Source organism: Prionailurus bengalensis, chromosome A2, assembly GCF_016509475.1.
Source record: "Prionailurus bengalensis isolate Pbe53 chromosome A2, Fcat_Pben_1.1_paternal_pri, whole genome shotgun sequence".
Taxonomy (NCBI): Eukaryota; Metazoa; Chordata; class Mammalia; order Carnivora; family Felidae; genus Prionailurus; species Prionailurus bengalensis.
The window spans coordinates 26,881,001-26,899,172 of NC_057348.1; the positions used below are offsets into that span (position 1 = coordinate 26,881,001).

The 18,172-nt window shown below is 38.2% G+C and overlaps 1 protein-coding gene across 5 annotated transcripts in view; it reads right to left on the bottom strand.

The window, feature by feature from the left end:
- CFAP20DC (CFAP20 domain containing) overlaps positions 1–18,172 on the bottom strand; it is a 239,001-nt gene that overhangs the window by 94,354 nt on the left and 126,475 nt on the right. For all 5 annotated transcript variants that reach the window (XM_043587804.1, XM_043587807.1, XM_043587805.1 and 2 more), the window contains exon 8: positions 493–629. In XM_043587804.1, the coding sequence (XP_043443739.1) occupies positions 493–629 (137 nt within the window). The remainder of the gene's footprint in view (positions 1–492; positions 630–18,172) is intronic.

An 18,172-nucleotide genomic window follows, 5' to 3' on the forward strand; every position in this document is an offset into this window, starting at 1 on the left:
TGTAACATGAGATAAAACAGAAGTCAAACGAGTCTTCTAGACACAAGTTAAAATGTGCTTATTTGATACATTCCATCTTTAGTAGGTAGGCGGTGAGTTGAAAATTTCTGTGTATGTCTGAAATTCGGAGGAAATTAAAAATAAAAATATAACATTTGAGAATCTGGTTGTTGTAAGGTGTCTGGTGATGATCCAATTCCTTTTTGAAGGAGAGACCATAAAATGTGCTCACATATATTTGTCTTTAAGTTTTGTGAACACAGTTAATGAAAAGAATACTCAGAAATGTTAATTGTGTTGATATGGCAAAAATAAAACAGTTTTGAGGTTTTTTTAAAAATCCAGAATTTGTTCCAAATTTATTCAAGCCTTCTGCTTTTGGCATGTAGTCTCTCTCCTTCTTCCCCAACCCCCAATCCCTGCACTGGGGAAAAAACCCTTCCCTTCCCATGCCTCTCACGCTTAGATGAGCTCTTCAAATCTTGCTCCTACCTCACTGGATATCCTCACGTTATTTCTTCTGCCAGAGAGTGGAGGTGGTCCAAGTACTCTGGATCCAAAGGCGATATGACAAACATCGTGATTTTTACTGGTACGCACACTGCCTGTTCCCTTGTTAATGAACTGATCTGTTTTGTTTAAGGAAGGCAATAGTAGTCCATTAATGGATATAATGACTAGTACCATGTTGCAATGTTTCTGAAAATACAATCCAGGTGTCACATGATCCAAATTCCACTACAGGGCACTTATAAAAAATGCAGATGCTGAAGCCTAACATCAGATCTACCAGATCTGTAGAATTAGCATCTTAGGGAGGGGAGGCAGAAATCTATAATTTTAACAAGCTCTCCCAAATAGTTCTTATGCTCACAGTCATTTGAGAACCACTGCCACAAATATTTTGCCTCAAAAAAAGAGAGGAGGAGGGAGAGAAAAGAAAGAACAGTTACTAAAAAATACATCCTAGTAAAGAAGTAGTTTAAATAAAAACTAAGTCAAGTGAACAGATATTTGATTGAGCACTCTCTTGAGCACATACTAGAGGTTATCAGGGACACAAAATAGATAAGATATACTGCTTGCCCTCGAGGAGTCTGGAGGGAGGTGATAGTACAACAGGTAACCGTAACACAAAGCAGACCAGTGGGAATGAAGAATAAGTGACCTCTTATACCTCAAATAATTAAAATTAGAATTACCCTACAATCCAGTAATCACACTACTGGGTATTTACCCCCCCAAATACCAATACATTAATTCAAGGGATACCTGCACCCCTATGTTTATTGCAGCATTATTTACAATAGCCAAACTATGGAACTATGGAAGCAGCCCAAGTGTCCACTGATAGATGAATGGATAAAGAAGATGTGAATTATACACACACACACACACACACACACACACACATATATACACTAAGTTACTAAATATTATTTAGTGTTAAAAAAGAATGAAATCTTGCCCTTTGCAACAACATAGATGGAGCTACAGAGTATTATACTAAACAAAATAAGCCAATTAGAGAAAGACACATACCATATGATTGCACTCATATGTGGAATTTAAGAAACAAAATAAATAAGAAAAGGGGTCAGTAAAAAAGAGAGGGACAACCAAGAAACAGATTATTAACGACAGAGAACTGATGATTACCAGAGGGGAGGTGGGTGGGGGAAGGGTGAAATAGGGGATGGGCATTAAGGAGTGCACTTCTCACGATTAAAAAAAAAAAAAAAGAGTAAGTGACTTCTTGAGTGGACCTTGAATGACATAAGATTTCAAGAATGAAAGATGTGGGGTGCCCTAGACAGAAAAAAGTGTCTGAATAAAGACAAGGAAGAGTGAACTGGTAGGGTATCCTTGAGGAATGAAATTACCAGTTTAGCTGGAAGGATGAGTTTGGGTCACAATGAACAGAGCCTTAAAATGCTAAGAGCCAATTTTAAATTTGGTTAGGCAACAGGGTATCATTGAAAGTTTTGTGGGAGAAAGAGAACAAATTGGTTTCACCTCCAGGATAGGGCAGATGTGATTACCAAACCTTGCTGTCTTTCCCTTCTTCTGGGCATACAGCTACATTACATTTTGAGCCTTTTCTGCAGTTATATGGGTCATGTGACTGAGTTCTGGTTAATGAGACCGTAAGAAGTGAAATGTGAGAAGTGTAAACTAATTCCTGGCCTCTAAAACCCCCTGCATAATCCCCAGTAATCTCTCTGCCCTCATCTCTTGATAAGATGAAGAAGATCCAAGGGAGGACTTTAAGGCTCTGAGAAGAATCATTGCATAAAAGGAGCCTTGGTCTCTGAATGACCACATGGAAGGCTGCTGGAGGAACTCCTGACTAGATGAGGCTGTGGGGCTCTTTGTGACTGTAGGTAGGCTTCCCGGACTAAAAGAGCAGGTGAGGGTGATGGTCCTTAAATCAAAAAACTGCCTGCAAGCTAGAAAGTCTTCTGCTCTGCTCACTTGCAAGACAGAACCAACTTGAATATTATGATGTCGGCTCCAAGTAAGTCCACGTTTGTCCCACAGTCCTGGATATACATGAGCTATTGGCCACTTCCTGTCTGATCTATTCCTTGAAAAAATTCCTATAGTTAGCTGGGTCGTCTCTTTAGCCTCTGCTGTAGAGCTATGATTTTACATGTGCTAGAGTTAAAAACCACTCCCCTGAGAAGGCATGAGAAAAGGCACAAAAATTAGTGAAAGCATGCCACGCTTGGGAAGCTCCATGTGTTTATTTAGATCTGAGTGGAAGCAACATGTGTGGAAAGATGGGTGTTCTGGGTCTGGTTTTGTGTCTGCAACAGATGAAGCTGAAGGGTTGGGCAAGGGTCATATTGCTGACATGATATGAGAGAATGTTTGCTGGACAGAAGACTAAAATGGCTGGCAAAGTGGTGAGCAGCTGTACTGTTTCAGTTTTCTTCAAATTCTTGAAGCCCTGTTTGGTAGAAGAGAGATTCCATTTGTCCAAAGGGCAAGAACATAACTAATGAGAAGAATTTACTTCAAGGTTTTACTCCAACATAAGGAGCATTTTTCTTTAATTAAGCATGTCTGGTCATGGTGGTGGAGAATTTTCTGTCATTTTGAAGGTGTCCAAGCAGAAGTGTGGGAAGCTATTCTGGCTGTTCTGAGGCAGATTCAGATACCAGATGACTTCCTACTTTCCATTTTTACTTTCCATTTCTAGCCTAGTCCTCTCTTCAGAGCTCTACTCCTTGTCTCCAGTGGCCCTCTTGCTCAATTCCTTTTCCACGTCTCCAAGATGCTTCCAACAGAAAACCTGGTCTAGAGTATGGCACTACAATCCATTGAGTTTGAACAGTTAGGATCTGGGTATCATTCTTGACTCCTCCCTCCACCTTCTCCACAGCCAATCCATGTCCACTTCTCTGTACTGCCTCTGCCAGCACTGCAATCCAGGCGATCATCATCCCTCTCCTGGATGATTGCAAAGCCTCTAAGTGACCTACCATGTCTGTTCTGGCTCCCTGTCCCATGCCCTCTCCAAAATGCGGCCAGAGTGGTCTTATGATGGAGGCACTCCTTTCCCTCAAAACTTTTCAATGGCTTCCCTGCTGCTCTTAGGATTAAGAAGAAAGCCCTTAACAGTAGCTGCAAAAACCTACATGTTCTTGCTTCACTTCATACCTTTCACTCTCATTTTCTGCTCTCTCAAAAGCCTGGCCTCCTCAGCTCTTCCTGCCTACCAGACCATTTGTGCATGCTGTTCCCCATGGCTAGAAGGCTCTTCCAGTACAGGTATTCCCATAACCTTTCCCTCACATAAATTTCCGTCAAAATTGCCCTTTTACATGTGTTTGTGGGATTCTCTGATAATATGTGCTTCAGTAGATATAAACTCAGTAGCCTACTTCTTCACCCCTGAATTGCTAGTCTGGTGCCTGACACGGAGTTATAGATACTTGCTGAGCAAAATGAATAAATCATTAAATGTAATGAATCAAAGGGATGTTGGATTAAATGACTAAATATTTCTTTTTTTTTAATTTATTTTTGAGAGAGAGAGAGAGAGAGAGAGAGAGAGAGAGAGAGAGAGAGAGAGAGCACAGACAGAGAGAGAGGGACAGAAGATCCAAAGCAGGCTCTGCACTGACAGCAGCAAGCCTGATGCAGGGCTTGAACCCACGAACCATGAGATGATGACTTGAGCTTAAGTCAGACGCTCAACCACCCAGGTGCCCCAGTGACTAAATATTTTTAACTTTGGCTAGAATTTCAGTTTTCATTTTAAGAAAAATCTGTCTGTGAACTGAGGACGAAGACTGGATAGGACTGGACAACTGCCAGGATATGGGGGATGAGAAGGATCAACAATGACCAACACACATTGATAATTAAATGAGTGGTATGGCTTTCAACAGTAGTAATGCTATGGCACTACAATCAGATGCCTACTCAGATTACATGTGAAATTTTCTAGTGTTAACAAATAGATTATTGGTTGTATGTACATCTGTGTTTTAAAAGTCATTATAAATATCCATTTGGAGTTAACAAAACCCTGTTAGCCTCTCAGGACCAATAACAGAAAGAAATGACACTCAAATCCCAGGCCAATTGGAAAAATTTGTTATAGAATCTATCATCGTTTGTACCTTTTGTGACCAAGTAGAACAAATCCTGGACTATTGATTTTGTTCTCAAATGTGGATTTTCCCCAGAAAGAGCCACTGAGGGTCCTGAATGTCATGGGAGTTGGCTTGGGCCTACATGGAAATTTTCAGTAATCAGAATAGGAGAATTTTTTTTTTTTTGGAACTTCCAGTCATGGGAACCATTAGGAATGGGCATATTTTTTGCATATCTTTCTGTTCAAACATCTTATGGGGCAATTTCCTTAATGTTTTTTCTTACTCTTCATATATATATATATATATATATATATATATATATATATATGTTCCCCCCAATTAATTTAAGCTCCTTTGAATAGAAAGGCCATTTATTTGGTACTGTATGTATCCCCACCTGTGGAGCCCAATACAGTACATGGTAGACAACAGATAAATCTCACCACAATTATAAATAGCATTCAAGATTAAAAGAAAGATTTTTTTAGGGGAGGGCATATTTAAAAGGTCATACTGATACAGTTCCAGCTTTAATTCAACAAAATGTACATATTAACTAGTTTGTAGGTATTTAAAAAAATTCCTAAATACCTTGAATTTTTTAGAGGAATATCTTGCTTAGCAGTAGATATCCAGTGACCATTAAAGGTATACCTAAACCTCATATAATACAATCTTCTAAATCACAGAAAGTTAGATATGATCCTCATCTATAGGGTTTCTTTAAAGAGTAATCTATCACTACTCATTTAAATTTAAGTCTATTTTCTAAAATTTACAAATGCTAGTGCATGTTTTCACAAACCAAAGTATATCAATACTCTCCCATTAGGTTATCTCCTTAGTTAATAGACTCAACTTTTTGGTACAATTAACATATATACATTCTTAAAGCCTGTTTCATTTTAGTAATTCTATTTATAATCATTGTCATGATTCTCTCTGTAAATATGTATCATGCTATTTATCTACTATAAGAGAATCCTAATTAAAACCTACAAGGGAAAGTAACTTAGACTTTGGTTTCTAAAATAAAAAGTAAAAGGGACAAAGTTTCTATCTATAATGAGAAAAATCTTAATAAAAGAACACTACAAGCAGAAACCCATGCCTTTTGAATTCTAAAGGGAGCTCTTTTAAGAATGATATCAATATGCACAATATAAGGTTAAAAATCACGATTAAAGTCATGCTCTAGGCGTTTCATTTTCTTGAGTTTGTGGAAAATGAACTTGGTGTAGGTCAGAGATGTTACCATTAATTATTTTGCTATTTTATGAGGGGTACATGCCTTTGTAGTTAGAATATAAAACCTGAGGGTCTACTCTCTAATTGTCTCTTAGAAAAATAAACATTCATTTTTGTCTCAAGATACAATGTTCTAATTATAATAGTCATTTAAGTTTGCAGGGTTTTCAAAGCTTAACCAGAAAAACCTGCTGAATTTTCAACTCTAATCATTGAAGGGTCATGCTCAAGACTTACATCTATTATCTAGCCATCAAATCAGAATTAAACTTGCTACCAGAATCCAGACCTTGAATTGGATTAATTTTTATTTTATTATATGTGCACTGTTATAAAGAATGTCAAAAATACAAAAAGGGCTGTTCTGTGGAGCAATATTATTTTAGACAAGGTGCTTAACCTTTCTTTCATTAAGCCTCACTTTCTTTCATTAAGATTGAGATAATGACAGTGCTTAAGTTATGGTGCTTTTGTTAGATTGTATGAAACAATGCATGTAACATGCCAAATACTGTGCTTAGTAGGGACTAAATGGTTAGTAAATATGCTATTAATATATTACATCTTGAATAGCATTTAACACTTTACAAAGTCCGTTCATAATCATTTATTTATTCCTTCATTCACCTATCCTTTCAGTAATGATTAGGCATCTGCCCTGGCCAGCCGCTCTAGGCACAGAGTAAGACAGGGAATAAGATGAACACATACCTCCTTCAAGGAGCCCACAGTCTCATGGGGGAGACAGATATTACAGCAAGTCATTCATAAATAACTACATGATTACCAGTGTGATAAGAGGTGTGCAGGAAAAGTTCGGAAGGTTATTAAGTGTATTTAACAGAGGGCTGGTATCTAGTATTGGAGTTAGCGGGGGAGAGACATTCAACTTGGAATCTAAAAGATGACGGATATGATACGTACATAGCCTCTGTGCAATTTCCAATCACTTGTGATATTATCCTATGTCCTCCGTAGATGAAGAAATGGAGGCTCATGATGTTCAGAGATCTGTCCACACAGAGCAGGGGCTCAGAACTCCAGTGTCCCAAGGCTTACCACACACGATGCTGCCCTCAGTGCGCCACGAGGGCATTGCAGGGGATTCTTCCCACTTCCGCTATTTATTTTCTGTGCAGTTTTGTGAAGACATCTGATGAAATACTTATTTTGCTATCTGAAAAGTGGGTCTGTTAATGCCTGTATAGGTAAGTACCAGAACTTTAAGGATATGATAGTTAATGTATGTGGTGAAGACAAATGGGGTTTATGAGGTATCAAATATAGAATATAATACTGTAATATCCTTTTTCAGAGGAAAGAAAGTGGGGTATGGGGAGAAGGACAAATGGAAACGGAAGTGGGTTCAATGCCAGGCAGGTAACACATATGTGAAAGGCAGGCACTTACAGAATGTGAGGTGGGGGAAGTGTGGCTAATTTGAGAGTGCACATCCTATGCAGAAAATTTTATTTCAAAACTCTTTTAGACCAGTTGGGAGGACTGGCAGTCTGTAAACTCTGGAAGCATGATGAAAAGACAGGTAGGTAGGTGAGTGACTAAAGCAGGGAAGGCTTTAGGTGATGAAAATCACTCTTCAATTTTTGCAAATAATTAATACCAGTATTTAGCCATATCTCATTAATAAAAAATTTAAGACATTTTTGAAAGGCAATAAAACACATTAAAAACTAAAATTAGAATAGCTCTTTCTCTACTAAACTTGTGTACGACCTTAGACAATGTCATCTGTGTGTAAAGTTAGGCTATGGCAACGAGATAAAAAGCAATAAAGCACAAGATATTACTTTTCTTCACAAACTCTTAATTTATTAAAAAGCTATCAATGGCCTAGTTTTTGGTCTTTACTATTAATGAGTAAAGGAACATTTTCAGGGAAACAGTTTTATCATCTCAGGAAAACTTTCCATTTTTAATAAAGAATGGAGCTTATACATAACATAGGCCTTAGTACATAATTTCCATCATTTGGTTTTGGAACTAGGACAGTTTCCTATAATATGAGAGAAGGCTCCCCCGAAATTGCTTAATGGGAGTGAGTAATTAAGAATGCATCTCTAAAACAGACTGCCTGGTCAATCCTAGGTCTACCACTCACTAATTACTTTATCTCTGTGAGCCTCAGTTTCCTTATCTTCAAAATGGTGATTCTGATGGTTTCTACACAAAAAGGTGTATCAGAGGATTAAATGGGATAAATGATGTGTGATGGCTAATTTTATGTATCTATCACCTTGACTGGGCCACAGGGTGCCCAGATTAACTATGACTCTGAGAGTGACTGTGAGGGCAAGTCTGGATGAAATTAACATTTGAATTGGTAAATTCCACCCCAAGCCCCATGGTAGGTGTGCATCATCACCCAATCCATGGAGGGGCTGAATAAAACAAAAAAGTGGAGAAAGGGAGAATTTGATCTCTCTGCCTGACTCCTTAAGAAGTCTGCAGCTGCCCTCCGACTGGCACTTTCACTACCAGGTCTCCTGGTTCTCAGGCATTTGGGTTTGGACAGGAACTACATCATCGGCTCTTCTGGGTCTCCAGCTTGATGACTGCAGATCCTGAGACTTCTCAGTCTCCAAAACTGCGTGACCCAATTCCTTATGATAGGTCTCTCTCTCTTTATTCTAAAACCTAATGGTGGAAGTTATCTATCAAGGCCTGTATTATATGTAAGTTGTATATATGTGTGTGTTCTGTTTCTCTGGAGAAACCTGACTAATACACTATGTAAAAGATATAGCAAAAACTTACTAAACATTAGTGGTGATGATGATGATGATTTGCTGCTTAATATACTCACCTGCTCAAATTATATGGCTACCATCACTCATTGATTACTTAATTCACAAATATCTATTCAGTTCTTGTAAGTGTTAAAGACTGAGCTAGGTGCTAGGGATACCAGGACCCCTGCAGTTTTGAAGCTCACATTCCAGTTGGGGACACAACAATAAGCAAACAATTAAGTAAACAAGAAGATACCAGGTAAGGACAAGTGCTGTGATGGAAATGAAAGCAGAGTGATGTTACAGAGAGGATGAGGACCTTGATGATTACAGTCCCAGGTTCACCACTATGTGAACTATGTGTAAAAATGTATGTGAGCATAATTCATACTAATACAGTATAGGTTAAAATACATATTTCCCTATTATATCATAAATAAAGAAATTTAATATTTAACTATATACTTAAAAGATTTTATTTTGTCACTACTTTTGGATTTACTTCCCACTATATATCTTAAATGAAAATACTGACATTAAATAAAGAAATATATTTTAATTTTATAGCAATTCTCTGGGTTTTTCAAAAGACAGAAAAGCATATAGAAGAAACTAAAAATGTCTCATAATTGCTCTAACATAATACATCTAGTAATATCACAAATCATGAATGAAGTAAGTTAAAATTCTCTAATAGAGGAAGACATGAGAAGTAAAAGTCTTATCTTCCTGCCCCTTGCCTCTACTAGTCCTCATTCTTAAAGGTCACTGTAAATTTTTTTGTATTTCCCTAAAAAAACGTATGCATATACCAGCATTCCTAGGTAGCTATCTTATTTACTTAAGTCAGTGGGCTCATACAGAAATAGCATCCTATGTTTCCATGTTTCACTGACACAGCTTTGAGACCTTTCCAGACCATCATAAGCAGATCAGGTCATCTGTATAGCTGTATCCATAATATCTTATTGTCTGGGTATTTAATCAACTCCCTACTATGCACAGGTTTTTATTATAACCCATGCTGTAATAGACATCTAAAGGAGAAATGGAAAGGTTGGAACAAGTCAGTCCTGCAAAGTAGCACAATTATCAAATGGATTAGATGTGTTTTTCACATTTAATATTGTAGTAATATTTATATATCAAAGTTTCATCAATATTTGGTGGAAATATCACAGAAAAATTAAAATTCACTCTATGTATGATTTGTGATATTTCTGCTGTTAACGAATTTCACAGATACTGACCAATACCCAGACTAAATTCCTTTCATGCTTAAAAATTTTTAATGAAGGAATATGACCAGTTATGCCTTATTTTTGCTAAAGATGGGGAAAGAGGATATATAATTCAAATGTAAGAGACAGTGGAGTTTACTCTTATTATCAGACATTGGACCCAGAAATTGTGACATCTCTTTAAACCAATAATCTTAAGACAAGGCTTTACTGAAAGTGTGAGTTTAAAAAATTGTTTTGTTTTTTCCTGGAGTCAGGATCCAAATCCTTCTTTTAGGTTCTACTTTACAGTGAATTTTGTTACCTGATTTGAATTTTGCTTTCATAATGTGAAACCCAAAGAAGAAATTCTAATAAGGATCTCACCAGTGCCAACTATAGTTAGATGATTATTTCAGGGTTGTGCTAAATGCATTAACTTACCTATGTGCAACTGTGCTGTGAGATAGAGATGCCAGTCTCTTCTTATTTAAAAAAGGAGTAGAAGCCCACTAAGACCTCTGCTGTGGAAAGGAGGGTACTTGGGAAAACTGCATTCTAATTTTTAAGCAAATTACTAGTTTTGATTTGTGCTTAGTGGACCATTGCATCTTGTCATTAGTAGCCGAATGCTCAACTTCAATAACCAGACAGATTCTCTGGTTCAATTAAACTGGGGTCCCATTAATGAAAATAAGATCATTAAAGACCCCACAATTCTCTGCAGGCTAACAGTCATTAGCTAATGTGCACTGGGAACTGACAAAGTGAACAGAGCAGAAGTGTGGGAATGTTGGCTTTTGGGAAACACAATTATCTTATTAATTTTATTAGTGCTCTTGATCAAGTTATGTGACATTCAGCAAAACGCACTCTAAAATGGAAGCTTCAAGGTTTCCTCTTTTGCTCAAGGGAACATACTAGAAAGCATCCATAGGAAGCAACTACTTCTTTCTGTGGCAGCTTCACTGGGCTCTCAGTGTGTGCATTTATAATAAAAAACACAATTGGCATGAGTACTGTACAGTCAATTATAAGAGCACACAGTAATTTTCTCATGCAATTCAAAATCTCATCATGGGGAATCCATTTTTCAGACAGACACAAAAACAAATAGTTAAAATGAAGAAATATCTTCTGGCTTTTCCAAGATTAGAAAGTCTGCCCTTGGGCATTATTCATTAGCTGCACCTTTCAAATAAAATATCTTATACAGAGAAGAATAATTATAATTATATTCATTTATAGTAAGTTTCAAAGCCTACAAATGACAAAATTAGCAACTGCAAAGTATTTGTAGAAAGAGAACCACAAAGTTCAATATACAGTAGCCTCCTCCCATCCCCAGATGATACGTTCCAAGACCACCAATGGATGCTTGAAACTATGAATAATTCCAAACCACATATATACTGTTTTTTTCCTATACATACATACCTCTGATAAAGTTTAATTTATAAATTGGGCACAGTAAGAGATTAACAACAATAACTGATAATAAAATAGAACAATTATAACAATATACTGTAATAAAAGTTACATGAATATGTTTTCTCTCAAAATATCTTATTGTGCTGTACTCACCACTCTTATGATGATGTGAGATGATAAAATTTCTACATGATGAGATGAAGTGAGATGGATGATGTAGGCGTGTGACCTAGAGTTAGGCTACTATTGGCTTTCTGAGGATACATCACAAGGATGTGAACCACAGTTGACCACAGGTAACTGAAACCTCAGATAAAGGGAGACTACTCTATTTTCAAGTAATCTTAGCTGCCTTGCATGTGCAATGGGATTTACGTTAAGAGGAACAATCATAACCCTTATGGTTATAAAGGAATAGAAACTGGAATGCACAGGGCAGGAGAAGTTTGCTATTAGATGATGATTATTAATTTTCTGTATACATGACTCAAGTTGACTATTACTATCAATTGAGATCCCATTCATGGAATTTGCAAAATATATACTAATATCCTCTTCTACAAGTTAGGATCAAATATGGCCTACGAAAAAGTTTCTGTTTAATTATAATATTGAGTTAATGATGCAATTGACATTTACTCAAATTCCTCTTTAATCTCAGGCATTACATGTGTCCTTGAACTTTAAGTTTAAAAAAGATACCAAAAAAAATCTAGATATAGACTTGTGTTTTCATTTAAAGACATAATTAGGAGTTGCGGCAAGATGGCGGCTTAGGAGGACGCTGGGCTCACCGCACGTCCTGCTGATCACTTAGATTCCATCTACACCTGCCTAAATAACCCAGAAAACCGCCAGAGGATTAGCAGAACAGAGTCGCCGGAGCCAAACGCAGACGAGAGGCCCACGGAAGAGGGGCCCCTCCTGAAGTGGATCACCTAAGGAGAAGCGATCTAAGCCTGCCCCTCCTGCCCCCGAGCACCTTGCCTACCCACCCCAGCTAATACGCCAGATCCCCAGCATCACAAGCCTGGCAGGGTGCAAGTAGCCCAGACGAGCCACACCACCCCACAGTGAATCCCGCCCCTAGGAGAGGGGAAGAGAAGGCACACACCAGTCTGACTGTGGCCCCAGCGGTGGGCTGGGGGCAGACATCAGGTCTGACTGCAGCCCCGCCCACCAACTCCAGGTATACACCACAGCACAGGGGAAGTGCCCTGCAGGTCCTCACCACGCCAGGGACTATCCAAAATGACCAAGCGGAAGAACTCCCCTCAGAAGAATCTCCAGGAAATAACAACAGCTAATGAGCTGATCAAAAAGGATTTAAATAATATAACAGAAAGTGAATTTAGAATAATAGTCATAAAATTAATCGCTGGGCTTGAAAACAGTATACAGGACAGCAGAGAATCTCTTGCTACAGAGATCAAGGGACTAAGGAACAGTCACGAGGAGCTGAAAAACGCTTTAAACGAAATGCATAACAAAATGGAAACCAACACAGCTCGGCTTGAAGAGGCAGAGGAGAGAATAGGTGAACTAGAAGATAAAGTTATGGAAAAAGAGGAAGCTGAGAAAAAGAGAGATAAAAAAATCCAGGAGTATGAGGGGAAAATTAGAGAATTAAGTGATACACTAAAAAGAAATAATATACGCATAATTGGTATCCCAGAGGAGGAAGAGAGAGGGAAAGGTGCTGAAGGGGTACTTGAAGAAATAATAGCTGAGAACTTCCCTGAACTGGGGAAGGAAAAAGGCATTGAAATCCAAGAGGCACAGAGAACTCCCTTCAGACGTAACTTGAATCGATCTTCTGCACGACATATCATAGTGAAACTGGCAAAATACAAGGATAAAGAGAAAATTCTGAAAGCAGCAAGGGGTAAACGTGCCCTCACATATAAAGGGAGACCTATAAGACTCGTGACTGATCTCTCTTTTGAAACTTGGCAGGCCAGAAAGAATTGGCACGAGATTTTCAGGGTGCTAGACAGAAAAAATATGCAGCCAAGAATCCTTTATCCAGCAAGTCTGTCATTTAGAATAGAAGGAGAGATAAAGGTCTTCCCAAACAAACAAAAACTGAAGGAATTTGTCACCACTAAACCAGCCTTACAAGAGATCCTAAGGGGGACCCTGTGAGACAAAGTCCCAGAGACATCACTATAAGCATAAAACATACAGACATCACAATGACTCTAAACCCGTATCTTTCTATAATAACACTGAATGTAAATGGATTAAATGCGCCAACCAAAAGACATAGGGTATCAGAATGGATAAAAAAACAAGACCCATCTATTTGCTGTCTACAAGAGACTCATTTTAGACCTGAGGACACCTTTAGATTGAGAGTGAGGGGATGGAGAACTATTTATCATGCGACTGGAAGCCAAAAGAAAGCTGGAGTAGCCATACTTATATCAGACAAACTAGACTTTAAATTAAAGGCTGTAACAAGAGATGAAGAAGGACATTATATAATAGTTACAGGGTCTATCCATCAGGAAGAGCTAACAATTATAAATGTCTATGCACCGAATACCGGAGCCCCCAAATATATAAAACAATTACTCATAAACATAAGCAACCTTATTGATAAGAATGTGGTAATTGCAGGGGACTTTAATACACCACTTACAGAAATGGATAGATCATCTAGACACACGGTCAATAAAGAAACAAGGGCCCTGAATGAGACATTGGATGAGATGGACTTGACAGATATATTTAGAACTCTGCATCCCAAAGCAACAGAATATACTTTCTTCTCGAGTGCACATGGAACATTCTCCAAGATAGATCATATACTGGGTCACAAAACAGCCCTTCATAAGTTTACAAGAATTGAAATTATACCATGCTTACTTTCAGACCACAATGCCATGAAGCTTGAAATCAACCACAGGAAAAAGTCTGGAAAACCTCCAAAAGCATGGAGGTTAAAGAACACCCTACTAAAGAATGAGTGGGTCAACCAGGCAATTAGAGAAGAAATTAAAAAATATATGGAAACAAACGAAAATGAAAATACAACAATCCAAACGCTTTGGGACGCAGCAAAGGCAGTCCTGAGAGGAAAATACATTGCAATCCAGGCCTATCTCAAGAAACAAGAAAAATCGCAAATACAAAATCTAACAGCACACCTAAAGGAACTAGAAGCAGAACAGCAAAGGCAGCCTAAGCCCAGCAGAAGAAGAGAAATAATAAAGATCAGAGCAGAAATAAACAATATAGAAACTAAAAAAACTGTAGAGCAGATCAACGAAACCAAGAGTTGGTTTTTTGAAAAAATAAACAAAATTGACAAACCTCTAGCCAGGCTTCTCAAAAAGAAAAGGGAGATGACCCAAATAGATCAAATCATGAATGAAAATGGAATTATTACAACCAATCCCTCAGAGATACAAACAATTATCAGGGAATACTATGAAAACTTATATGCCAACAAATTGGACAACCTGGAAGAAATGGACGAATTCCTGAACACCCACACGCTTCCAAAACTCAATCAGGAGGAAATAGAAAGCTTGAACAGACCCATAACCAGCGAAGAAATTGAATCGGTTATCAAAAATCTCCCAACAAATAAGAGTCCAGGACCAGATGGCTTCCCAGGGGAGTTCTACCAGACGTTTAAAGCAGAGATAATACCTATCCTTCTCAAGCTATTCCAAGAAATAGAAAGGGAAGGAAAACTTCCAGACTCATTCTATGAAGCCAGTATTACTTTGATTCCTAAACCAGACAGAGACCCAGTAAAAAAAGAGAACTACAGGCCAATATCCCTGATGAATATGGATGCAAAAATTCTCAATAAGATACTAGCAAATCGAATTCAACGGCATATAAAAAGAATTATTCACCATGATCAAGTGGGATTCATTCCTGGGATGCAGGGCTGGTTCAACATTCGCAAATCAATCAACGTGATACATCACATTAACAAAAAAAGAGAGAAGAACCATATGATCCTGTCAATCGATGCAGAAAAGGCCTTCGACAAAATCCAGCACCCTTTCTTAATAAAAACCCTTGAGAAAGTCGGGATAGAAGGAACATACTTAAAGATCATAAAAGCCATTTATGAAAAGCCCACAGCTAACATCATCCTCAACGGGGAAAAACTGAGAGCTTTTTCCCTGAGATCAGGAACACGACAAGGATGCCCACTCTCACCGCTGCTGTTTAACATAGTGCTGGAAGTTCTAGCATCAGCAATCAGACAACAAAAGGAAATCAAAGGCATCCAAATTGGCAAAGATGAAGTCAAACTTTCGCTTTTTGCAGATGACATGATATTATACATGGAAAATCCGATAGACTCCACCAAAAGTCTGCTAGAACTGATACAGGAATTCAGCAAAGTTGCAGGATACAAAATCAATGTACAGAAATCAGTTGCATTCTTATACACTAACAATGAAGCAACAGAAAGACAAATAAAGAAACTGATCCCATTCACAATTGCACCAAGAAGCATAAAATACCTAGGAATAAATCTAACCAAAGATGTAAAGGATCTGTATGCTGAAAACTATAGAAAGCTTCTGAAGGAAATTGAAGAAGATTTAAAGAAATGGAAAGACATTCCCTGCTCATGGATTGGAAAAATAAATATTGTCAAAATGTCAATACTACCCAAAGCTATCTACACATTCAATGCAATCCCAATCAAAATTGCACCAGCATTCTTCTCGAAACTAGAACAAGCAATCCTAAAATTCATATGGAACCACAAAAGGCCCCGAATAGCCAAAGGAATTTTGAAGAAGAAGACCAAAGCAGGAGGCATCACAATCCCAGACTTTAGCCTCTACTACAAAGCTGTCATCATCAAGACAGCATGGTATTGGCACCAAAACAGACACATAGACCAATGGAATAGAATAGAAACCCCAGAACTAGACCCACAAACGTATGGCCAACTCATCTTTGACAAAGCAGGAAAGAACATCCAATGGAAAAAAGACAGCCTCTTTAACAAATGGTGCTGGGAGAACTGGACAGCAACATGCAGAAGGTTGAAACTAGACCACTTTCTCACACCATTCACAAAAATAAACTCAAAATGGATAAAGGACCTAAATGTGAGACAGGAAACCATCAAAACCTTAGAGGAGAAAGCAGGAAAAGACCTCTCTGACCTCAGCCGTAGCAATCTCTTCCTCGACACATCCCCAAAGGCAAGGGAATTAAAAGCAAAAGTGAATTACTGGGACCTTATGAAGATAAAAAGCTTCTGCACAGCAAAGGAAACAACCAACAAAACTAAAAGGCAACCAACGGAATGGGAAAAGATATTCGCAAATGACATATCGGACAAAGGGCTAGTATCCAAAATCTATAAAGAGCTCACCAAACTCCACACCCGAAAAACAAATAACCCAGTGAAGAAATGGGCAGAAAACATGAATAGACACTTCTCTAAAGAAGACATCCGGATGGCCAACAGGCACATGAAAAGATGTTCAGCGTCGCTCCTTATCAGGGAAATACAAATCAAAACCACACTCAGGTATCACCTCACGCCAGTCAGAGTGGCCAAAATGAACAAATCAGGAGACTATAGATGCTGGAGAGGATGTGGAGAAACGGGAACCCTCTTGCACTGTTGGTGGGAATGCAAATTGGTGCAGCCGCTCTGGAAAGCAGTGTGGAGGTTCCTCAGAAAATTAAAAATAGACCTACCCTATGACCCAGCAATAGCACTGCTAGGAATTTATCCAAGGGATACAGGAGCACTGATGCATAGGGCCACTTGTACCCCAATGTTCATAGCAGCACTCTCAACAATAGCCAAATTATGGAAAGAGCCTAAATGTCCATCAACTGATGAATGGATAAAGAAATTGTGGTTTATATACACAATGGAATATTACGTGGCAATGAGAAAAAATGAAATATGGCCTTTTGTAGCAACGTGGATGGAACTGGAGAGTGTGATGCTAAGTGAAATAAGCCATACAGAGAAAGACAGATACCATATGGTCTCACTCTTATGTGGATCCTGAGAAACTTAACAGGAACCCATGGGGGAGGGGAAGGAAAAAAAAAAAAAAAAGAGGTTAGAATGGGAGAGAGCCAAAGCATAAGAGACTGTTAAAAACTAGAACAAACTGAGGGTTGATGGGGGGTGGGAGGGAGGAGAGGGTGGGTGATGGGTATTGAGGAGGGCACCTTTTGGGATGAGCACTGGGTGTTGTATGGAAACCAATTTGTCAATAAATTTCAGAAAAAAAAAAAATAAAGACATAATTAATTCTTAAAACATTAAGCCAGAGAGATAAAAGAAAAACGAGTATTCACAATTGCTCTTATATTTGATAGGCTTTACAGCTTAGTCATTACTGTTACTGAAAGCATTCACAGCCTATCAGATACAGATAGAGTGTTTGATTATCAAAAAAAAACCCAAAAACACTCTTACTCATTTCATTCTGTGGTGAATCTTCCATTAAGATTGATTTGTGACCTGAGGTGTTTACAGCAGCTGTCTGGTTAGTGAGATCTTTTTCATCCATTTATGTCTCTGTCTATCCCTGCCCCCCTTAAAGATAGTACCCATAAAAATACACAATTTCTCACTACCTGTGCCCTGTGCTACCAAAATGCCTTGCCTAAAGTTGGCAATTATGGAAGCAGGTGATAGGAACATGGGGGTTTATTACGTCTTCACTCCACTTTTCTGGAAGTTTGGAAATTTCATAATAAAGGGTTTAGGAATATAGTGTCTATTTACACATAGTCCCCTGACAAGGTTTAAACTGAAAAAGTTACAAAATAGTTCCCAATTCTCTAGGAATATACAATTTAGGACATGTAATGCTGCTGATGATTGACATATAGAAAATATACCAATAATAAATAAATCCAGGATAAATAGAGAGTGAAACAGTCCATTTCT